Source organism: Epinephelus fuscoguttatus, linkage group LG4, assembly GCF_011397635.1.
Source record: "Epinephelus fuscoguttatus linkage group LG4, E.fuscoguttatus.final_Chr_v1".
Classification (NCBI taxonomy): Eukaryota; Metazoa; Chordata; class Actinopteri; order Perciformes; family Serranidae; genus Epinephelus; species Epinephelus fuscoguttatus.
In genome coordinates this window covers 42,709,759-42,729,243 of record NC_064755.1, presented here as the reverse complement: position 1 = coordinate 42,729,243, position 19,485 = coordinate 42,709,759, and the positions used below count along the sequence as shown (strand labels likewise).

At 44.4% G+C, this 19,485-nt stretch overlaps 1 protein-coding gene across 1 annotated transcript; it reads left to right on the top strand.

The window, feature by feature from the left end:
- Nucleotides 1-12,116: 12,116 nt before the first annotated feature.
- dusp6 (dual specificity phosphatase 6) lies at nucleotides 12,117-17,448 on the top strand. Its single transcript, XM_049573057.1, has 3 exons — nucleotides 12,117-13,111; nucleotides 13,406-13,840; nucleotides 15,758-17,448. Exons 1-3 carry the CDS (start codon nucleotides 12,709-12,711, stop codon nucleotides 16,069-16,071), a joined length of 1,152 nt encoding a protein of 383 aa, XP_049429014.1. The 5' UTR covers nucleotides 12,117-12,708; the 3' UTR covers nucleotides 16,072-17,448.
- The last annotated feature ends 2,037 nt before the right edge of the window (nucleotides 17,449-19,485 follow it).

Sequence of the window (19,485 nt, the reverse complement as noted above, 5' to 3'; positions counted from 1 at the left end):
GTTGAGCTCTGACGCAATAACACTTCCTGATGATTTGTGTTACTGTGCAGTAGTGCACAGTAAATAGGCTCTGTTCTTTAAACACTGGGTTGTATTAGATGTATTATGGTAACTGGCTAACTAGCATCAAGACAGTCTTCCTGTTTCCCTTTTTGAATGATTTTTTATTATTTTAAAAATGTATACACTGCTGATATTGTGTGTCCTTATATCCTTTCTTTTGTCCACTTCTTCTTTTCCATTTACCTTAGTTATATGTCACAATGGTGCCTCAAATCTTAACGAAAAGAAAGTTATTTAAAAAAATATATAATAAAAACTAGTAAAAACATGCAGGAAATAATAAGTGTGTGTGTGTGTGTGTGTGTGTGTGTGTGTGTGTGTGTGTGTGTGTGAATGCATGAGTATGCACGTAAGAACAAGATGAGTTTGCACAACACAGGAAACATGCGCGCCTACTTGTCTGCGTCCATGTGTGTGTGTCAGCCTGTGTGCTCCTCAGTTCCTCAGGTAATAGAGGTGTAAATAGTTCTTTGATTAACATGTGAATGGAGTGAGGATGGGTGGTGGAGACGGCAGCTGACACAGCAGCAGAGACGGGATCTTACTGTGGGCTGAGGAAGTCTGAGTCTCAGCCTCACTGACGTAAATACATGTGTTGTTGCTGTTCACACTGTATATGGAGAGCTTTCTTTTTTATTTTCAGATCTTTTTCGTAGGGTTTTTCACACTGAAACTCCACTAGTGCTCTTTGTTTGCCTGGGGAAAAGGAGAGTGGCCTGTTCTGATGCGTCACGCTTGTTAAGCCTAGTTCACATTACATGATTTTCACCGCAATTTTGACGTCCTGAAATTACCTGCGTACCAGATATTGTGCATGTCATACACCTGCCATGTGCTCCACACAGTCCCTCCCAACGTCCTGCACTGGGTCGGGTAACCACGGGTAACCCCAAAATCTGTGTAAAAGTTAAAAACTATATATATATATATATATGTCTATAAATTCATGGCACGGGTGTGGCTTTGACTCAGACATAATGAAGGGTAACAGGTCAGTTCTGGTACTAAGCTTTACAGGTACGGGCGGGTGCAAGTTTTCAAAAATGGACCCATGCAGAACTCTGTTTTTCACAGTGCTCAGTTTAAAATTACGTGCAGGAACCAAAATGGAACCGGTTCCATGTTGGTGGAAAAGGGGTATCTGTTTTTTAATGAGACCACGGCTGTGGGAGTGTGAGCTCATTGCCTGGGAAGAAGTCACACACACACACAGTGATAGGGCTAACTGTTAGCATCACACAGCTAAACATTCCTAACAGTTATTAACATGTATAACAGCCGAGCCATTTCGGTGTCGGTGTTGGATTCTGTGTTAGCTCATGCTAACCGAGAGCAGGTGGAGAGCTGCTAACGGAGACAGTTCCTTAGCGTTGCGTCAAATGGCAACCCCCCCACCATCACCATCAAGTCTGTGGGAAACCCTGAATGCTCAGAACCAGAACCATCAATTTTGTATTGCAATTTTTTTAGAAAAGCTGCCATGAAATCAGATATTTCAGGCCGCAGCAATCCCCAAAACAGCTGGTGAAATACTGGAGGGAATTTTTACAGGATCTTTTTTCGGAATTCTGGAAGCGTGTGTGAATTTTGACCTTTGGAACTTGTAGTTTTAGTTCCTGATACTTTGGTTCTTTGTCTCACTGTCTCAGCCCGACAGCAGATTATAAAGGAAAACATGACTCGTTGTTGTTGTCTCGTAACAATGGCAACAATTACATCTCCGACTAAGTTGTTAAGCTTTCTTTAATCCACAACATTCTGAAACTGAGTCAGCCCTCATAACCGTGAGCCGTCATCACTGTAGAACTAAAGCCTGAAGGAATGTTTCCAAGAGAACAGCGTGTACTGAAGGAGTCGGCAAAGGCATCGCGTGCTGTTCACCTGTGTGTGTGTTGCCCTGGTCTTGCCCCTGCACAGATAGAATCAGTGTGACAAGAGAAGGAAGCATGTGGTCGTTATCAGCGAGCAGGAGCCTGGCAGCTCCTCCTGTTTTGTCTCCACTGATCTCAAACTCTTCTGCAGCCCAGAACCTTCAAAGGAATCCATCGTCATCACCAACGCCTCATCATCTTCATGCTGAAGGGCCTTTCTGCTCTCTGACTTCACGTGGTTTAGCTTTCACACTGTTTTGCCTCTGTGTTGCGCTTTGCGTCACTTTTGCATCGTGTTGCGTCACACACCAGTGAACGCCTCTGAAGATCAACATCTGAAGAGGTTTAGCTCTGGTTTTCTAGGAGCCCACTTTCACCTTCACTTTCACAAACCTCTGCTTACTGAAGACTAACAGCTCGATGCAACTTCCTCCCATCGTTTATTCTGGTGCCTTCACAGCCAATATTGACCTGGGATCTGTATCTGGATTAGAGCCTGACTGAGCAGCAACCTTATGCCCTTACTACATGAGGGTATTTGAACCAGGTCCTCAGGAAGTGTGCTGGGCTTTGAAGCCAATTTTACAGAGGCCAAACTGTGGAATTACAACTTTTGAGTTTGTCACCGGATACCACCGGGCCCAAAAAGACTTTTTCCCATTGACTTACATCGTTAAAAAGACATCTGGAAACCAGTGGATCCATTTTTTAGAGTGTTACTGCCCTCACGAAATGATTCATTTCACTATCAGGATTTGATCCATTCAATCCAGTAATGTTTTGAAAGTCTAGAAGAGCCACACGATAAAATTATTTGTCCTCGCTCAAGTTAGCAGAGTGCTTAATTGGAAGTAGCCATTTGGCTCATGAAGTGCCAAGTACCCTTGATCTGTGGGCTCAACGATGCAGAAGATTCCTCTGGCCTCATCCGGCACTGAGCAACTTCCATAGGAATGAACAGGCTCTGCCTCTGGTGCTGTGTCCTGTTCTCTTTATTCATCCATGATTTACCCCTACAACAGGAAACTTATGAAAACACTGCCTCCCTATTAGTTTGGTTAAGTTTCAGGCTAGACGTGCAGAAACTGAGATTTTTGAAAACAATGATATAACACCTATGTTCGCTTCCCGATTGGGACTTATCAGTTACAATGTGTCAAGCCAAAACAATATAGCCAGGTCTAAGTACCTTCTGTGATTTCATCTCTCCTGTGTGGGTACTTTGATGGATGATGCTCCCAGTTCCCCTCTAATATGTCGCTGTTTTTACTTTGCAACAATTCCCAATCTATTTTCCAGCTGCTGTTACCACTTTATACTCACGTCACTTTCAATCACAGTCCCACTTTGTCCTCAGTTCAAGCAAAGAAATCTCTGATCTTAATTTTCAACATTGCTTTCCTTCTCCGAACAGTGTTAATTTTGTTAACAAAAATTACGATGAAAATGCTCATCGACCTTTTTTTCCATGACTGAGACGAGTCGTTGACGAGAAATTTTTTTTGTCTTCGATCAAATCTATGAAGAAATGTAAGTTTTGTTGGTAAATGCCAGTAAATAGTCGGCGCCAGGATATTTTGCTAGCCAGTAAAACATGGTGCTAGCTGTTCGCTTGAGTTGTGGGGTATAATTTGGCTGTGAATACGAAGCTGTGTGTGTCCGACTGTTGATGATGGAGCTGCTGGATGGATTTGGGAATGAGCTGGCTGCAGCTGCTGCTCTCAACATGACAGGCAGTTGGAGGGTCAGTATTCTGTAGGTGTAGTGGTGCAGAGGAAGGACTCGTCTGTAGCTTTTAGCCGGGCAGCTTGAGTTAGCAGAGAGAGGCAGAGTTATTTGACCTTTCACTTGTCGTGGTCAAACTGTACGGATGTCATTTACACCTGGCTGAGATCGTATCCCAGCATCCCCCAGCTTACGTCCAGATGTGTTTTCTGCGTGCACTACTAACTGTTTTCCTATCAAGATAATCCACAGAATTAAAGATGGTAATGTTGAGATACTTGGTTGTTCAAAATGATGGTTTGTGTTTTTCTCTTTGTTTGTTTGGTATCCATCCTTTCTCACACGAAATACCCAGTTCCTCTTTAAGCACAAACCGACTTCCTGTGCATCATGCGCCAACTTTCAGATTTTGCAACGCGGTGATGTCCACAGACACTGTCTCATTGTCTGTCTCCGTCTGTGTCTGTGTCGTTCTCACACAATAAATTCCATGATAAGCCACGCTCACTTCCTGAGTATGTGTCATGTGTGCACACACAAACACACAGACAGACAGGTCTAGCTCCAGACCTGATTAGTGCATGTGGTGAGTCTTTGTTTGAGGACAAAGGATTTCCCCGTCTGAGACGAGCAGCCGGTGGCAAAGAAACAAGGAGGCGGACAAGATTAGCTGCTGAATGAGAAGTGAGGGTGGGGTTGGAGGGGTGGGGTGGGGGGCCGTTTGGAAACGATGGAGATTAAGAGAATGAAACTGGCCCGATCTGGCGTCGTGATCCTCTGAGTTGAGTTTGAACACAAGGCAGATATTATTTACCTATGAGGGTCTAACATTTACCACAATGTTAAGGTACTTTAAGCAGATTTAACTGACTAACTGTAGTTTAACAGAGTGAAGCCACAGCACCCAGAGGTGATGAAGAAGTGTCACTGACCTTCAGACTCTCTGCTTTCGGTCAGCCGCTAATTGCAGCTCATTCTCCTCACTTGTCTACAGTCATTAAGTCAATCATTGACTCAGTCAGTATGGAAATGTGAACTGATTGAAATGTAAATGTCAGCAGAGACGGTGAAACTTTTAAGAAACAGAAGCATTACAGGACACACAGTTTTTCCTCCTTCCCTCTAACACACCTGCCACATACTCAGGTGTTTCCTCCAAACTTTTGGGAAACATTAGAATACAGAAAAAAATCAAACCAGCAGCACAACAAATAGGACATGAAATCCAGTGTGTCTGCAGGGCTGAAGGAAATGAATGGAGAGGAACAAAGAGAGAAAGAAAGTTGGGGGTTTCCAGGAGTAGAATACAAAGAAAACAAGGCAGTAAACATGTCAGCAGATGATTTGACTGAGGACATAAACAAATGATTTGGTGACATACTTGGACTGATGTCTGCACATTTTAAAGAATGACATCACTCAGTGGCGGGTCATGATGTTGTAAGAGAGATGTAGTTTTGCATTTTCAGCAAAATACGTATGTGAAATCAGTGTTGTCTCAGGCCGACTCAGCTTCGTCACCAGACGAACATGTCAGCGTTTTACGTTTGTGCGAAGGAATATGTGACATTAAATTTCATATGTATCGTATCAACATTTCCAGTGTTGGGCAAGCTACTTGGAAATGTAGTGAGCTAAGCTACCAGTTACTCTACGTCAAAATAAATAGCTTGCTACTTGCAAAGCTACTTTTATTTTTTTACTTTATGTCAAATCAGCGTTTTCTCAGTGATCAGAAAAACTGTCAGTCAAACAAATAGGCTGTAAAAAATGTTCCGTTGAACTGTTTAATATAAAATAAAAGACTTCAATTAAAACTTTATTCTGTTTCTTCTGCTTTCTTTTGTTTTGGTTTGTTTTTTTGAGACTTTGTAACACTTGAACATGTCCTACAATAATGTGACATCATCAGTCGACCTATGAACAATAAAAATAACAGACCTAAATGAAAACTTTTCTTGTTTTGGGACATTAGAACACGAACGTGCAGATAACACGTGACATCAGTGTCTCTCTGTCTCCTCTCTTCCTTCTTCACGAGACACGTGAGAGATGTGTCCAGAAGTGCAATGTAGCCAAAGCGATTAAAAAAAGCCAGTAGCGATGCAGCAAGCAGAATAAAGGATAAAGAATGAAGGATGACTGTGTGACGTCATAGAGAAGTGCTTCCCTCGTCTACATGCCTTGGTGTGGAGCTCCCTACTTTTATCCAGACCTCCGCAGAAAAATAGTCCACTGCACTTCAGAGTTTTTAAGAGCTTCTGCCCAACACTGACCACTTGGCAAGACGCCTGCAGACCACTGTTCAAAACCAATGAACAACAAAACCAGCAGCTTTTTAGCAATATGTAGGCGCTTAAAGTGACCCATCGCTGTGTTTTCCCAGGTGAAAGTTGGTGACTGTTGGACCCATCTACCAACCCTCCGCCTGCTCTACTCTGACTTTTAGCCCCTTTAGCTTACATTGGTTTATGGCTGCGTGAGGCACCTTGAAATGAGATCAGGATGGTTTTCTGGCCCGTCTGTGACGTTGAACGAAACCAACAGTAAAAAAACAAACAAACAGAAAGGTATTGCTGTCTGCTGCAGACACGGCTCTAGTCTACTGGCAATAGAAAAGGAGTCTATCACCAATTTTTAGCATTTTTCTCCTTGTTTAAAAAACACATACGTACATGCGTTCGTGTCTGGAGAGAAGGAGTAAATGTGATGCTTATTTTGGCCAATAAAGCCAATCACACAAGAGTTGGAAATCACCTTTGTTTCTGTTCATGTAGGGACTACTGTTTTCCGTTGTCAGTCGGTAGCATTTATGAACCAGGATCAAGTCTCACCACGATGTTGTTTGTGATACTCACATATATTGTTTTGGTTTGTCAGTGTGGACGAGAGCTTTCTGAAACTCACATGGAAAAAGCTGCGAGTGAGTGAGACTGACTGAGAGTCGTTCTCACATTTGAACAGTGTTTTCAGATTTACATGGACACATCATGACACTTAACCCCTCGATCAGGCTGGTCAGAGCAGGTTTGTAAATGTTGTAGTATGTCCGTGCTTTTAGTCCAAACTATGTGGCTCCTGACATATTTAACATAACATGTACAGATAGCAATCCCAGATTTCATGACAGGGACAAAGAGGGAGTAAAATGAAACAGAGCGGGTGAGAGAGGATGGAGGGAAGGGGCCAAGGGCAAAGAAGAGGGGCAGGGGGAGAATAATAGGGCGAGCAGCAGGAGGAGGAGGCAGTGAGGGGCAGAGGGAGGGAGAGGAGGGAGCAGGATTCATTTGAAGGTGAATAGAAACAGCTTGGCTCCATTCAGAGGGACTTCTGTCACGCTGGGGGGAGGCAGAGGGGGGTGGAGGGGGGACGTGCTGCAGGGGCCAAAGGGCCAATGTTAACGCCAGGGTCGATACACACCCTTCATATGCTAACACACCACAGAGACACTGGCAGGGACACAACACACACACAGACCTGCAGGTAATAAGTAAAGAGACAGGCTGCTGGGTGAGACGGAGGCGTCTGTGATTAGGGTCTGTGTGTGTGTTTGACATGAACCCTTTTTACACAGAGATGGCACTACGGGGCCGCTACAAAGTCCCTTCTTTTTACTGCCTTTGCATTTTTACACAGAACCAAACATCAGCAGCATCACGTTGCTCCAGTGTCTGATTCTAGGCCTGTTCACACAGCGTGCCTTTAACCTCTTTGAACACATGAGTTTGGGCGCTGGGTGCTACTGATGTGGCTGCTCAACGCCAACCTTCAAGAGCGTGGAGGCAGGTTGCGTCCGAGGTTGCTAAGCGACCATAACTAGCACTGTTTCATAGCCTACTTACCAGAAATCCTAAGTACAGAGCTGATCTTCTTACAGTTGTTGTTATATTGTCCGAGGGAAAGATGTAAAGCTCTGAGTAGCTCTTCACTTCTTCTCCATATTTATCACAGACTGATATTTACAAAAGAAGGGAAATATCTGTCAGCTGTGATTGGTCTTTCCTCATCACATGACATGCAGTACATGCTGCTGCATTCCAGAGGTTGAACTTTTTTATTTCAGAGTGTGACCACCGCACCCCAAAAAATAGGTGCTTGGGAACGCTTGCACACTGCAACGGTGTCGCTCTGGCTTTCGAGCACAACTAATGTGCCTGTACATAGAAAATGATGGATTTGAGGGCACAAAAATCACGGCATGTGTACGGCACCTGAGACAGCGTGCTGGCATCACAGAGGCAAAAGAGGCGTGCCATGTATCACAACAGTGTTGACCTCTGTTGTGACATGCAACATTCACGTTGGCAGCGCTTTATAAACAATAACAATGACATAACATGTCAGTAACAATCATTTACAGTCTCTGTTATATGGCGGCTGATCTCGTACTCTGCTCAGAGGGTCAGCAGCTCCTGCATCTCATTGTTTTCACGATTTGTGGACATTTTCAGCCACTGTTCTTCTACTTTGAGTTAGCCACCAACTGCTAGTAGCTACTTTTTAAATCTCTCGGGGGGTGGTGGCACACAGACATCAATTCAGAGCTGTTCTGCGATCATACCTTTGTACAGAAACTCAAGGCAGAATATCGGTGCAATATTCCCACCTTGAACAGGCAGTGTAAAAGGAGCTTGTAATGATGGATCTGGGCAGTGTGTTTCAGAGGATGCTGTCAGCTCATTAATAAACTCCTCCTGCACTCTGATGCTATCTCATTACGGAGCTGTTGGCGTCCGAGGTGTGAGTCAGACAGGACGCAGCAGAGAGATAAGTCAGCTGTCAAAACACGTCTTTATTTGGACAGAAACTTACAAGCGGCTATTTTAAAACTCTAAAATCGACATTATATTTATATTTACCTTTTAGGCATTGTACTCAGTAAATAAATTTGAGTCACTAAAGGCTATTTCCTACTGTTCCTCCATATTTCAGGCTATTGCACTTGTTTCCCAGGCAGCAATATACATGTCAGATTAACATAATAATAAGATAATAATAAACTCATTACAACAACAGGTTTTTTCTACACACATATAATGTGATGAAGCCTATAGGTCAACTGTTGCAGGAGTATCGCTGCGGTTAAGGTGTTTAGTTTTCCTACAGCCTGCAACTAATTTGACCTCCTGAGTCTGAACAGGTGATATTAAATCAACGGGTCATCAATTAAAAGCCTTTGTGTGGGTTTACATTTCGCTGCAAGGCTGCAGATGGTGTCAAAACTGTAATTGGTGGAAATGCTCCTTTTGTTTACGGCACAGATGCATTTACTTCTGGTGTGAAGGCCATTAACGGGCTGATGGGAAGCAATCGGTGGCTCTGATGGCTCTGTATGGACCAGAGCGTCTCATCTGTCGGCGTTAAAAGGGCGTGAAGGACGCGGTGATGGCCTAGATCCTTCTGACTGATGAGAGTGAACACAACTGACGCTGACTGTTGATGTGTTTATGTACGTGTTCTCACCCAAAGACAGCATTATAGGAAGGTTACTGCAGTAGCATGTTAGCAGTGCAGCCTAAACACCACAGAGGCCTGGGCTGCAAATGTGAGATTTTAGGATAATGTTTGCAAAGTGTGGCTGTATTTGTTTCAGTACTGTCAAAATGATTATGAGTCTGCTTAGACTGGGAGAGAGACGGAGAGAGAAAGAGACGGTGACATGTCCACCACCCACACAACTGAGCCTCTTCAGTCCACTGAAGGCTGCACAGACAGAAATAGCTCCAGTGCTGTTATGTGCTCACACTGTCACGGATTATTCAACTGTGTTTACTTCACATGCTTTCCATTGAGAAGCTGCACAGAAACAAATACAGCTTGATTGGGGTCATGATACTATGCTGCTGGTGTTCATTGTTTTATCGTAATGTTCCCATAGAGACTGTCGGATTTATTCTGTTTACATAATCTATTTGAAGTTGTTGTGTTTTTAACTTTGGTTTAGTTGTGTATATGATTTTAAAATGAGTGTGCATTTTTGTTTTTGGTCAGAATGCAGAGGCTGTTTCTTGTACTCCTCCCCTCTGGTAGGCATGATAAACACTCAGTACGTTTATATGACATTAGAGAAAAAAGATTTATTGTGTTAGTCCGACTGAAATGGTCCTAAAGTGAATTTGTCACAGAGGGACTAACACACCCAGATAATGTGACTCCTGCACGTGTATCAGTCCAAATCAGTCCAAACTGGCCGAGGCGCTCTGAGCATGCTCCACAGTTTCCGCCCCGGGCTTAGACCCTGAAGTCCAATAGCATTAAATGTGTAAGAGAAGAAGAAGCCGGTAACAACGTGGAGAAATCTACATCCAGAGCTGTGACTTTCTGGACGGACCAAATGTACAGAGCTGTAAAGTTGTCCACCATGGTACCAGTTAGCAGCTAGCTAACCATAACTTAGAGAAACATACTGACTCTGATCAGCAGTTGAATTTGTCATAAACCTGTAATAGCAAACATCCACTGCTCCCTTTATAGACTATTATGGATTATAATTTTACATATCATCATAGGTATGAAGTATCCATGTTCTTAAAGACGTAGATGTAAACTGTAAGGGACACTTGACTGGTGCGCAGAGGCATACAGCTGCAGGGCAGTAATTCTAGTTATGTATATTTATAATATTTATTCTTTTACATATTTGTGTACATTATAGTCTGGTCTATGTTTTACCTTATTTGTCCAGCTCTGTTGTCCTTGTTCTGAGGTGTTCTGTCCACTTAAGTACATTGAGAGCAGTGTAAAAATGGCTTCTATGTGAACACATATTTGGCCAATAAAGGTGATAGTGATTCTGAAAAGTGCACCAGTGAATAAAAAACCCTTTGATAGGTCTGCGTACTGAAACATAATACAAATAGTTTGTACAACAACATAAAGTTATAGGAACAAATAATGAACAATTGGGCAGAATTTTAAGTTAAGTTAAAGACAGATGAGGTCAGAGGACAAACGTCAGGGACAGTTTTTTACCAGACAATCCTGTAAAGTGAAAGTTGTCTCTGAGCAGGACACTGATCCAGCACCAGTTGTTGTTTGGCTGACCTCTGACCTTCCAGGGTGGAGGGGAGAGAAAAGAGAATTTCTCCATCAGCAGGGTGTCTGCAGGTCCAGGACCAAACGTCTGGAGTGTCATCATCAGAGGCGCAACTGAAGCTCTCACATGTCTTTGAAACGTCGGCTTCCTGCAGGAAATCAGTCACACGTATAGTATACAGAAGATGTTATGTTCATATACGAAAATCAGTCTTTTATTTTGATTGTTCATCCAAAAAAGTTTTACTGTACCTTCTCACAAGGCACCTTAAAGAAAATGTTTTTAAAACATCAGCTGTTTTTTTTATTTGGTTTATTTCAAACATGTAAAAAAATAAAATAAAAAATCAATAACAAATAAATTGAACAATAATCCTTAAACAAACTCTCAACATAAAAGGATATAAAATATGAAATATTTCCATGTCCAAAAAGAAGGAGGAAAAAGAATACAAGGATATTGTCTTACCCACCTCAATAACTCAGTTTACTCAAAAGATAAGATATATACACAACAAATTTTTTAATTAGTATTTATTGATTTAATAATAATAATATTGTTATGATGATGAAGAAGAAAAAGGGTAAATTATTATAGTCATTGTTGTTATTGTTATTATTGTACATTTATTTTATTTTAGTTGTTTTATTTTAATTTTATACAACTAACATTATTTATTTATGTGTATATATATTGATTTAATAATAATAATGATATTGTTGTTGTTATTATTGCTATTATTATTGTTATTAATATTGCTATTGTAATTATTGTGAATTAGTTTTATTTCATTTGTTATACTACTAAAATATGTTTAGTTATTAATTAGTATTTATTGATTTAATAAATCATTTTAATTTAATTTAATTTAATTTAATTTAATTTAATTTAATTTAATTTAATATAATTTTATTTTATTTTATTTTATTTTATTTCATTTTTGCTGTACAAACCTATAATCCACCCAGTGTCTGTCAGGTATAACTTCAACAATTAGACAGATTTTAGTTTAAATCTTTGTGAACAAAGCGTCACCAGAAAGTCCTAACGTGAACTTTGTCAAAGTTCAAAATGAATAAAATATATATTATTATAAGGTTGTATTATCATAGCCCCATGCTACAGTACTCTTCTGTGATCCTGTGTCCTCTCTCTGTCAGTCTGAGTAAAGGCCACTCTCCTTCCCTCCCTCCCTTCCTCCCTTCCTTCCTTCCCTCTCCCTGCAGTTCTTGTGTTTGTTTGCACTCACTTGATCCGGAGCGGAAATTCCTCTCCGTTTTTGTGAATGACAAACTCATTAACAATTCATCAACACGGGCTGCTCCATCCGGCCCCCGTTTCCAAGGCGACCGCCGCTGGGCCTGCTCTGATTGGCCGGCTGACATAATGTATCCAATGAAACGCCTCCTGTTTGTAGCCATTCAGCAGCCTGGCGCCGCAGAGAGCGCATCGACACGGAGACACCGCAGAGCGACGATTCACAGCGCAGACAGACGGCGGTACAGGCGGCATCCGCAGGCGCAAACAGACGAGCAGAACCCGCATGGTTCACATCCACACTCACACCGACCTACCGTGGATCTCCAAGCAGGAAGACAGGTGGAAGAGCTGTGCGCTCGGATCCGTGGAGTTATTATAGCTATAAGAGCAGAGGAAGCTTCAGTCCCGTCCGCCGCGGCGCAGGGCCGGTGTGACTCATTGATAAATAACACAGGCTTTCTCCGGCCAGATGCATGAATGACCGCCAGTGAAGGCAACGCGCAGCCGGGGAATCTGTGAAGGAGACCCGCTTCTATTCATCCCTCTCGATCCAAAGCGCAGTGGAGACATTTGGAGCGTGTGATTTTACATTTCCTGCACTTTTATTCTGCGCTCTGCCCTCAGCCTCAGTGTTGCTGTGGGCCCTCCGAGCTGCGGACTGACAGAGATTTGTTGGTTGCTCCTTCCCGCAGCAGCCGAGAAGTCTCAGGCTCCTCTAACTTCGCCTCTTGAATTCTTTACTCCTGCTTATAAATGCTTGACAAGCTCAAGCCCGTCGTCCAGCTCGACTCGGTAATGGCGATCAGCAAGACGGTGGGCTGGCTCCGGGAGCAGCTGGAGACGCGCAGGGACGGCCTGCTGGTGATGGACTGCCGGGCCCAGGAGCTCTACGAGTCCTCGCACGTCGACACGGCCATCAACGTGGCCATACCGAGCCTCATGCTCCGCCGGCTCAAGAAGGGCAACCTGCCCGTGCGCTCGCTGCTCTCCGACGGGGAGGACCGGGAGAAGTTCGTGCGGCGGTGCAAGACGGACACCATCGTGCTGTACGACGAGTACAGCCGGGAGTGGAACGAGAATGTGGACGGAGGGTCGGTGCTGGGGTTGCTGCTGAGGAGGATGAAGGACGAAGGCTACAAGGCCTTTTATCTGGAGGGTAAGTGCGGTTCATTCACATTTTCGGGGCCCCGCGGCGGCTCCTCATTCATAGCCGCAGATTATTGCGCAGAGACGCAGGGAGGCGCGTTAATGTGAAACACTATTCTGTTTTCATCTGAGCTCTTCCTGCACTTGTTCACATCTTAAAATAGTCATCAGTGATGAGGTGAATGTGCAGGGTATTAGATATAAACGTTAATGATGTGGAGAGATGAACTTATATGCTGCCAAATGTCTTCAATGATAAATAACATCGGCCATTTATTAATTGGACTTGTGTCATATTTCCCAGGTGGCTTCAGTAAATTCCAGGCCGAGTATCCAGCTCTGTGCGAGACCAACCTGGACGGCACCTCCAACACCAGCTCCCCCACCGCCCATGTGCTGGGCCTCGGCGGGCTGCGGATCAGCTCCGACTCCTCGGACATTGAGTCGGACATCGACCGGGACCCGAGCAGCGCCACGGACTCTGACGGCAGCCCGCTGTCCAACCCGCAGCCCTCCTTCCCGGTGGAGATCCTGCCGCACCTGTACCTGGGCTGCGCCAAGGACTCCACCAACCTGGACGTGCTGGAGGAGTACGGCATCAAGTACATCCTCAACGTGACTCCCAACCTGCCCAACCTCTTCGAGAACGCGGGGGAGTTTAAGTACAAGCAGATCCCCATCTCGGATCACTGGAGCCAGAATCTGTCTCAGTTCTTCCCGGAGGCCATCAGCTTCATCGGTGAGTGATCCTGCAGAGCTGAAACACGCTGCAGCTGCAAGTGAACCTCAGGCCTCTGGGTTGTGTTCATGCTCTTTCACTTTTAGGGACTGCTCGTTACTTGTGAGGTGGAGGTGGTGCAGAAAGTGAGAAGCACTGAGGAGGGACACTGCAGGTGTTTTATTTTAACTGAAGGGAGCAGCATACCCATTTAAATGGTTTTATTTTGAATTTTAGATTTGGAAGGCATGTTTTTCTAAACATTTTAAAATTTCCAACAGTCCAAGGACACATTATGTGCAGGAAATGCTTCTGTCATGAAAAAAACAAGTTCAAATTTAAACTTTCTAATATCAAATTTAAATGAATTTTAATATTTGTCTCAATAGGGAGGGTTAAAATAAACTAAACTCACACCCCAGCCACCCCTCTCCTCTGATAAGTAAAGAACAGTCGCTCAGTGCAACAAATAATGATCATTCCATGAGTTTAGTGCCAAAAAATGTTAAAAAAATGTCCAAGGCGACACTTGAAACAGTCTCTTATGTCTGATCAGATGTCCTAAACTGTAATATATTAGTTTACACCTACTTATAATGACAAAATCAAGAAATCATCACAGTTACGAAGCAGGAAGCAACTCATCAAGTGATGATTCGACTCATCATTTCACCACTATTCACTTAATCCTTCACTTGATGACCAGATGTGATTTGTTTTGGGAACACGCAGACTAAGTGAAGGGTCCGGAGCAGATAGTCACGGACATAATCTTATTAATGGGATATGTCTTATCACTGCCAGGAAGTTCTTAGGTTCTTACTGTGCAATTGAGATTAGATGAGGTGTCCCTGGCTGTGATCTTATCAGTCAATCAGGCAGGGACACACAGAGCGGGCAGATTAAGGCCATTGTGTTGAGGGCAGAGGAATACAAGTCTGCCCCTAATGGCGCTCTGGCTAAAGCGCACTGTGTACAAATGATTTGACTTCAATGGAAGACATCCTGGCCTATCTCTTGTCCCGGGGCTTGTGTAATTGCAGCACAAAGGGCGACGTTGAAACAGGAGAACGGGGGAGAGTGAACAAGGGGAGGGCGGTAATTCAAGCGCAACAGGAAGGAAGTGGCATTGAAAGTAATCTAGGACATGGCATCACCCCCCCTCTCCCCCTCTTCCCCTCCTTCCTCCCTCCACATTACAAAAGGAGCCATTTACAGGCCCTGTTGACATCCTGTTCGCCTTGACAGCGTGCCCTCATGACTCCTACATTTACACGCCCAAATGGCACCATTGTCAGAGTAACCCTGGCGAGCAGAAGAATGGTTTAATAGACCGTAATAGTCAATTTCCCAACCAGCTACTCTAGGCCAAAAACGAAAGAATGTCGGCTCTGTTTATGTGCGCCGCCGCCGCAGCCCCTGTTTGTTGACTGACATGCCTGGGAGATAGCCAGAATAATAACTTCCGCTGCTCTCCCTCCCTGGACGCGCTCCAACTTCCAGCACAGCTTGACTTAAATGTCACAGATGTTTATCACAAGTTTTGTTCTGTCTGTGCGGAAAGAGGCCGCACTTTTCATCACTTGTGTTGAAGGGCTAGTGCGTGTACAATGTGCAAATAATGCCCCCCGAACATGGGGTCCTCAACTTGCTTTGCGCGGGGGCCACTTTAGCAAAATGGCAGGAGGTCAGGGGCCAGTCACAGCTGCCCTGAACATGTGCAGTGTACACAGTGGCATTTTAAGTATTTAAGGACATTGGGAGCTTAGCCTGGACCTCTGTTGGGATGTGCAAGGTGTCCTCTCCTAGCATTTTATGGGTATACGACCTCTAAATTGCTACTTTCTAATGCCACTGTTTTTTAACACCTTGCTCTAAACTTTCTGTGCACTTCTCGAAGAGATGTCTAACCTTTTCACCCTTTTGTCTGTCTTCCAGATGAAGCTCGAGGCCAGAAGTGTGGCGTCCTGGTCCACTGCCTGGCCGGTATCAGTCGCTCTGTGACGGTCACGGTGGCCTATCTGATGCAGAAGCTCAACCTGTCCATGAACGACGCCTATGACATCGTCAAGATGAAGAAGTCCAACATTTCGCCCAACTTCAACTTCATGGGCCAGCTCCTGGACTTTGAGCGCACGCTGGGCCTGAAGAGCCCGTGTGACAACCGCATAGCACCGCCGAGCCAGCAGCTCTACTTCACCACCCCGACCAACCATAACGTCTTCCAGCTGGACCCCCTGGAGTCCACGTGAGGTCTGCTGTCACACCCCCCTCTGATTGCTGGAGGTTTCGTGGGCCTCCTATAGGAAAAGCTGCAAAAAGTTTCTCTTTTTTTCCGCCGTCTGCCAAGGGACCGGGCTCTTGACCTTATTGACACAGCTGGTTTGAGGCGACTGCTGCTGAGCGTGGTTACTGGATGGTCGAAGCTGTCTGGTCAAGACGCAGCTGCTGTTGACTAAATGAGGAGAGACAGTAAAAGAGACAGATAAAGAGGAAGAGCGCAGATACTTTCTTCAATCTTATATCACTGTCGGACTCCTGGGCTCTTCTATCTCTTTTTGTCATTGTGTCTGAGGAAACTTCAAGTGATCTGTTGGACAGCTGTACGTTAAGCTTCAAAGCTCCTGGGCTGGTGTGCCAAAGAGATTGTTCAAACTGGACAGATCTGAAAATAAACTCTTTTTCTATGTTGGTTTCGGGGTCTAGCACTGGTTCCCCCGAGACGTCAGGGTGCATCGTCTCCTTCGTCTTCTGTGAAGACTTGCCTGTGTGGGGTAGAAGCACCCCAGCTTTAGATGGCACACTATATACTGGACTCGATTTTACACTTCTGGAGTCTTTTCAAACATTTATACATTGTGTATATATATCTCAATATAAGAGACAATACTGCAGAAGCCTTGCTCTAGTATATACCCTTTGCAACAAGTGGGTACTGAAGATTCTCTTTGTTTCATATTCTTCTTTTATGTAAGCAAACAAACTGCATATTGATCAGTATGTTTTAAGTTGATTATGCCAAAAATCAAGTAGGCTTTCCAAGAGTTGTGCAAAAATGTGTACATGTGTAATATATTTGATAATCGCTTTACGTGTGAATTCAGCCGATGGGCCTTGTATTTGCACCCACCCTCACAAATCAAAGTCACCATGGTTGTTTGCCTTATGCTTGTACTCAGAAGGTTTTTACTGCGCATTAGCCTTCAGAGAGTTTTCTTTAATTTTCTCACAAAATGTGAGCAGTTTTAAAGCTGTTTTTAATTTGGCACCACACAGATGATAGCATACGTTTGAGTCAGAGCGGCCGACGTGTCGTCTGGATCTCTGAAGGCTAATGTGAGTAATCCTGATTTGTGCACAAGGGGTAAAAGTCTCAGACATGTGGACAAAGTTAGGAGGCTTTGCTCACCTTGCCTCTTCAGGGAAAACTCTGTGAAATGCAGTTTTTATTTGTCAAGACGAGAGAAGAAGAATCCAGAGCTTTGGAGGGCCGTGTCGCCCCTCTACAGAGAAGGCCATTCTCCAGAGGAAGCCATCTTGGTGACCTCTGCCAACCCCCCTCCACTTTCCTCTCTTACGAATGTAAAGAAAAGATAAGTTATTAATAAATTGCTATTTTGTCTACACTTTCCACTCTCCATGCCTGTTTTTCCATCAGCGTGCTGGTCGGTGTTTTGTCTGTTTCCACAGTGCCACGTTTATGTAAGTGTCTCCGCACCCGCGGCACAGTTAACCAGCAGGCCAAGTCACGACAACAAAAACAGTCGCCATGAATCATGAGGCTGTCCACCGAGCTCTCGCTGCTCATTAACCACAGCGCTCGACACATCTCACACTTACATCTCCAGTTCAGAATTAGCATGTCCTGTCACATGATACTTGTGCAACAAGGCGTCACGCACACTCTGTCCTCTGCGACAATCATTCACGAAATGCAACTCAACAGGTACAAAGTGATTCCAGTCACGTTGTAAACAGCCCAACTGGTTTTTCCAGGTGCAGCCAGGGCACCGGGTTCACATAAGCACCCCTTCAGGCATTTCCTGAAGGTGGGGCCTCTGCATTCAGCCATCAAAGGGAGCTGGAAGTAGCTAGATATGGTGTTATTTGATAGCTAACGCAGCGGCGTGTACCTGTAAAGACCTGGAGGCCCAGGAGAAGATGATCCCCACAGCGCGGGAGGAAGAGCATCGTGCTCTCACGCAAGCAGCAACTTGCTTCACAGCTCAGCAGAGACCCGCCTGCTCTGCACCCACATTCCCACACATGCTGATTAACAGCAGCAGCAGAGTGTGTGTGTGTGTGTGGGTTAACTCTCTGGAGTGTGGTCAGGGACAAGCAAAGCACTGATCTCCACACATCAAACTTAACAGACAAATGGAAGTCAAGTGATGGAAATAAGGGATTTTTGGATGACGGACTCCCATGCAGCTCTTTGTGCCTGCTGAGCCTCTGACGGCTGCAGCATGTATGTGCTCGTCATGAAGTAAAGTCCTTAAACCAAAGTTAAGAGTGTGTGTGTGTGAGTCAACACAAACGGCCGCCTCGCTGTGATAAGCTGCTGAGAGTCACTTTAACTGTGAAGAAGAGTGAATATAGAGGCAACAGAGACACAATAAGTTCAGAGTGTCGGGTTTAACAAAACGAGGGGAAGGCACCTCACTTATATAAAAAGTAGACAAAGTAAAATAGATGTGAACACGACTTCCTGTTCTTTTCAACAACTACTTAATTTCAATCAGGAGAGACTCATTCTCACTGAAAAGAATATTTATTTACTTGTGCACATAAGTATGAAAAATGTGAAAACTGGTGATTACACCCCACCCAGATGGTATCTATTTAAGGAGGGTGATGATGCCGTAGTAGAATAGGGACCCAGCCCAGGGTCTAGACGCCTGTGGTGTTAGAGGTGGTGAAGATGAGATGAGATGAAGATGTGAAGAAGATGAAGAAGTGCTGATGATCTGGATGAGGAGAGGGGGAACTGCCCATTGGTTCGACAGCCCATTGGTTCAACATCCCATTGTTCCGACCATATTAAACTCATTGTTCCTAAGTCCGTTCCGAAATCATCATGATGCCCTGTGCTTAAGGTCTGGTTAGGTTTAGGCACAAAAACCACTTGGTTAGGGTCAGGAAAAGATCATGGTGTGGGTTAAAATGAAAAAGAAAGTGACAAACACATAAGCCGTGAGCCTGCTCTGCCTCAAGCCGGTCGCGGCGCACCATACGCCCGCCGCGAGCCGTTCAGCACTGCGGACAGTCGGACTAATGGGATGTTGAACCAATGACATGGACCCAGGAGAGGAATGGGCTTTTGGTGAGCTCGTCCTGGATTCTGAATACGATGTCTGGAGGTGAACGGGATGAAGGAGGGTGCAATGGTTCTGCCTAAGATGATGGCTGACAGCAGCAAAGAGGAGATTTAAAATTTTACAGTAGCATCCTGATTGGCTGTCTGGAGGAAGCAGTGGGTTTGTGATGGAGAGAATTATGAGTGGATGAAACTTAAAGAAAGTCTTCCTGATTATATTCACACTGAGCTTCATTATTTCCTGAAAGAAGCAGTGTGTAAGATTTACAGGGATTAAAGGTTCATTTCAAACATAAACGTAACAGCCCTCAAACTGTGCTCACACTGGGTGCAGGTGTGCCACAGAGGG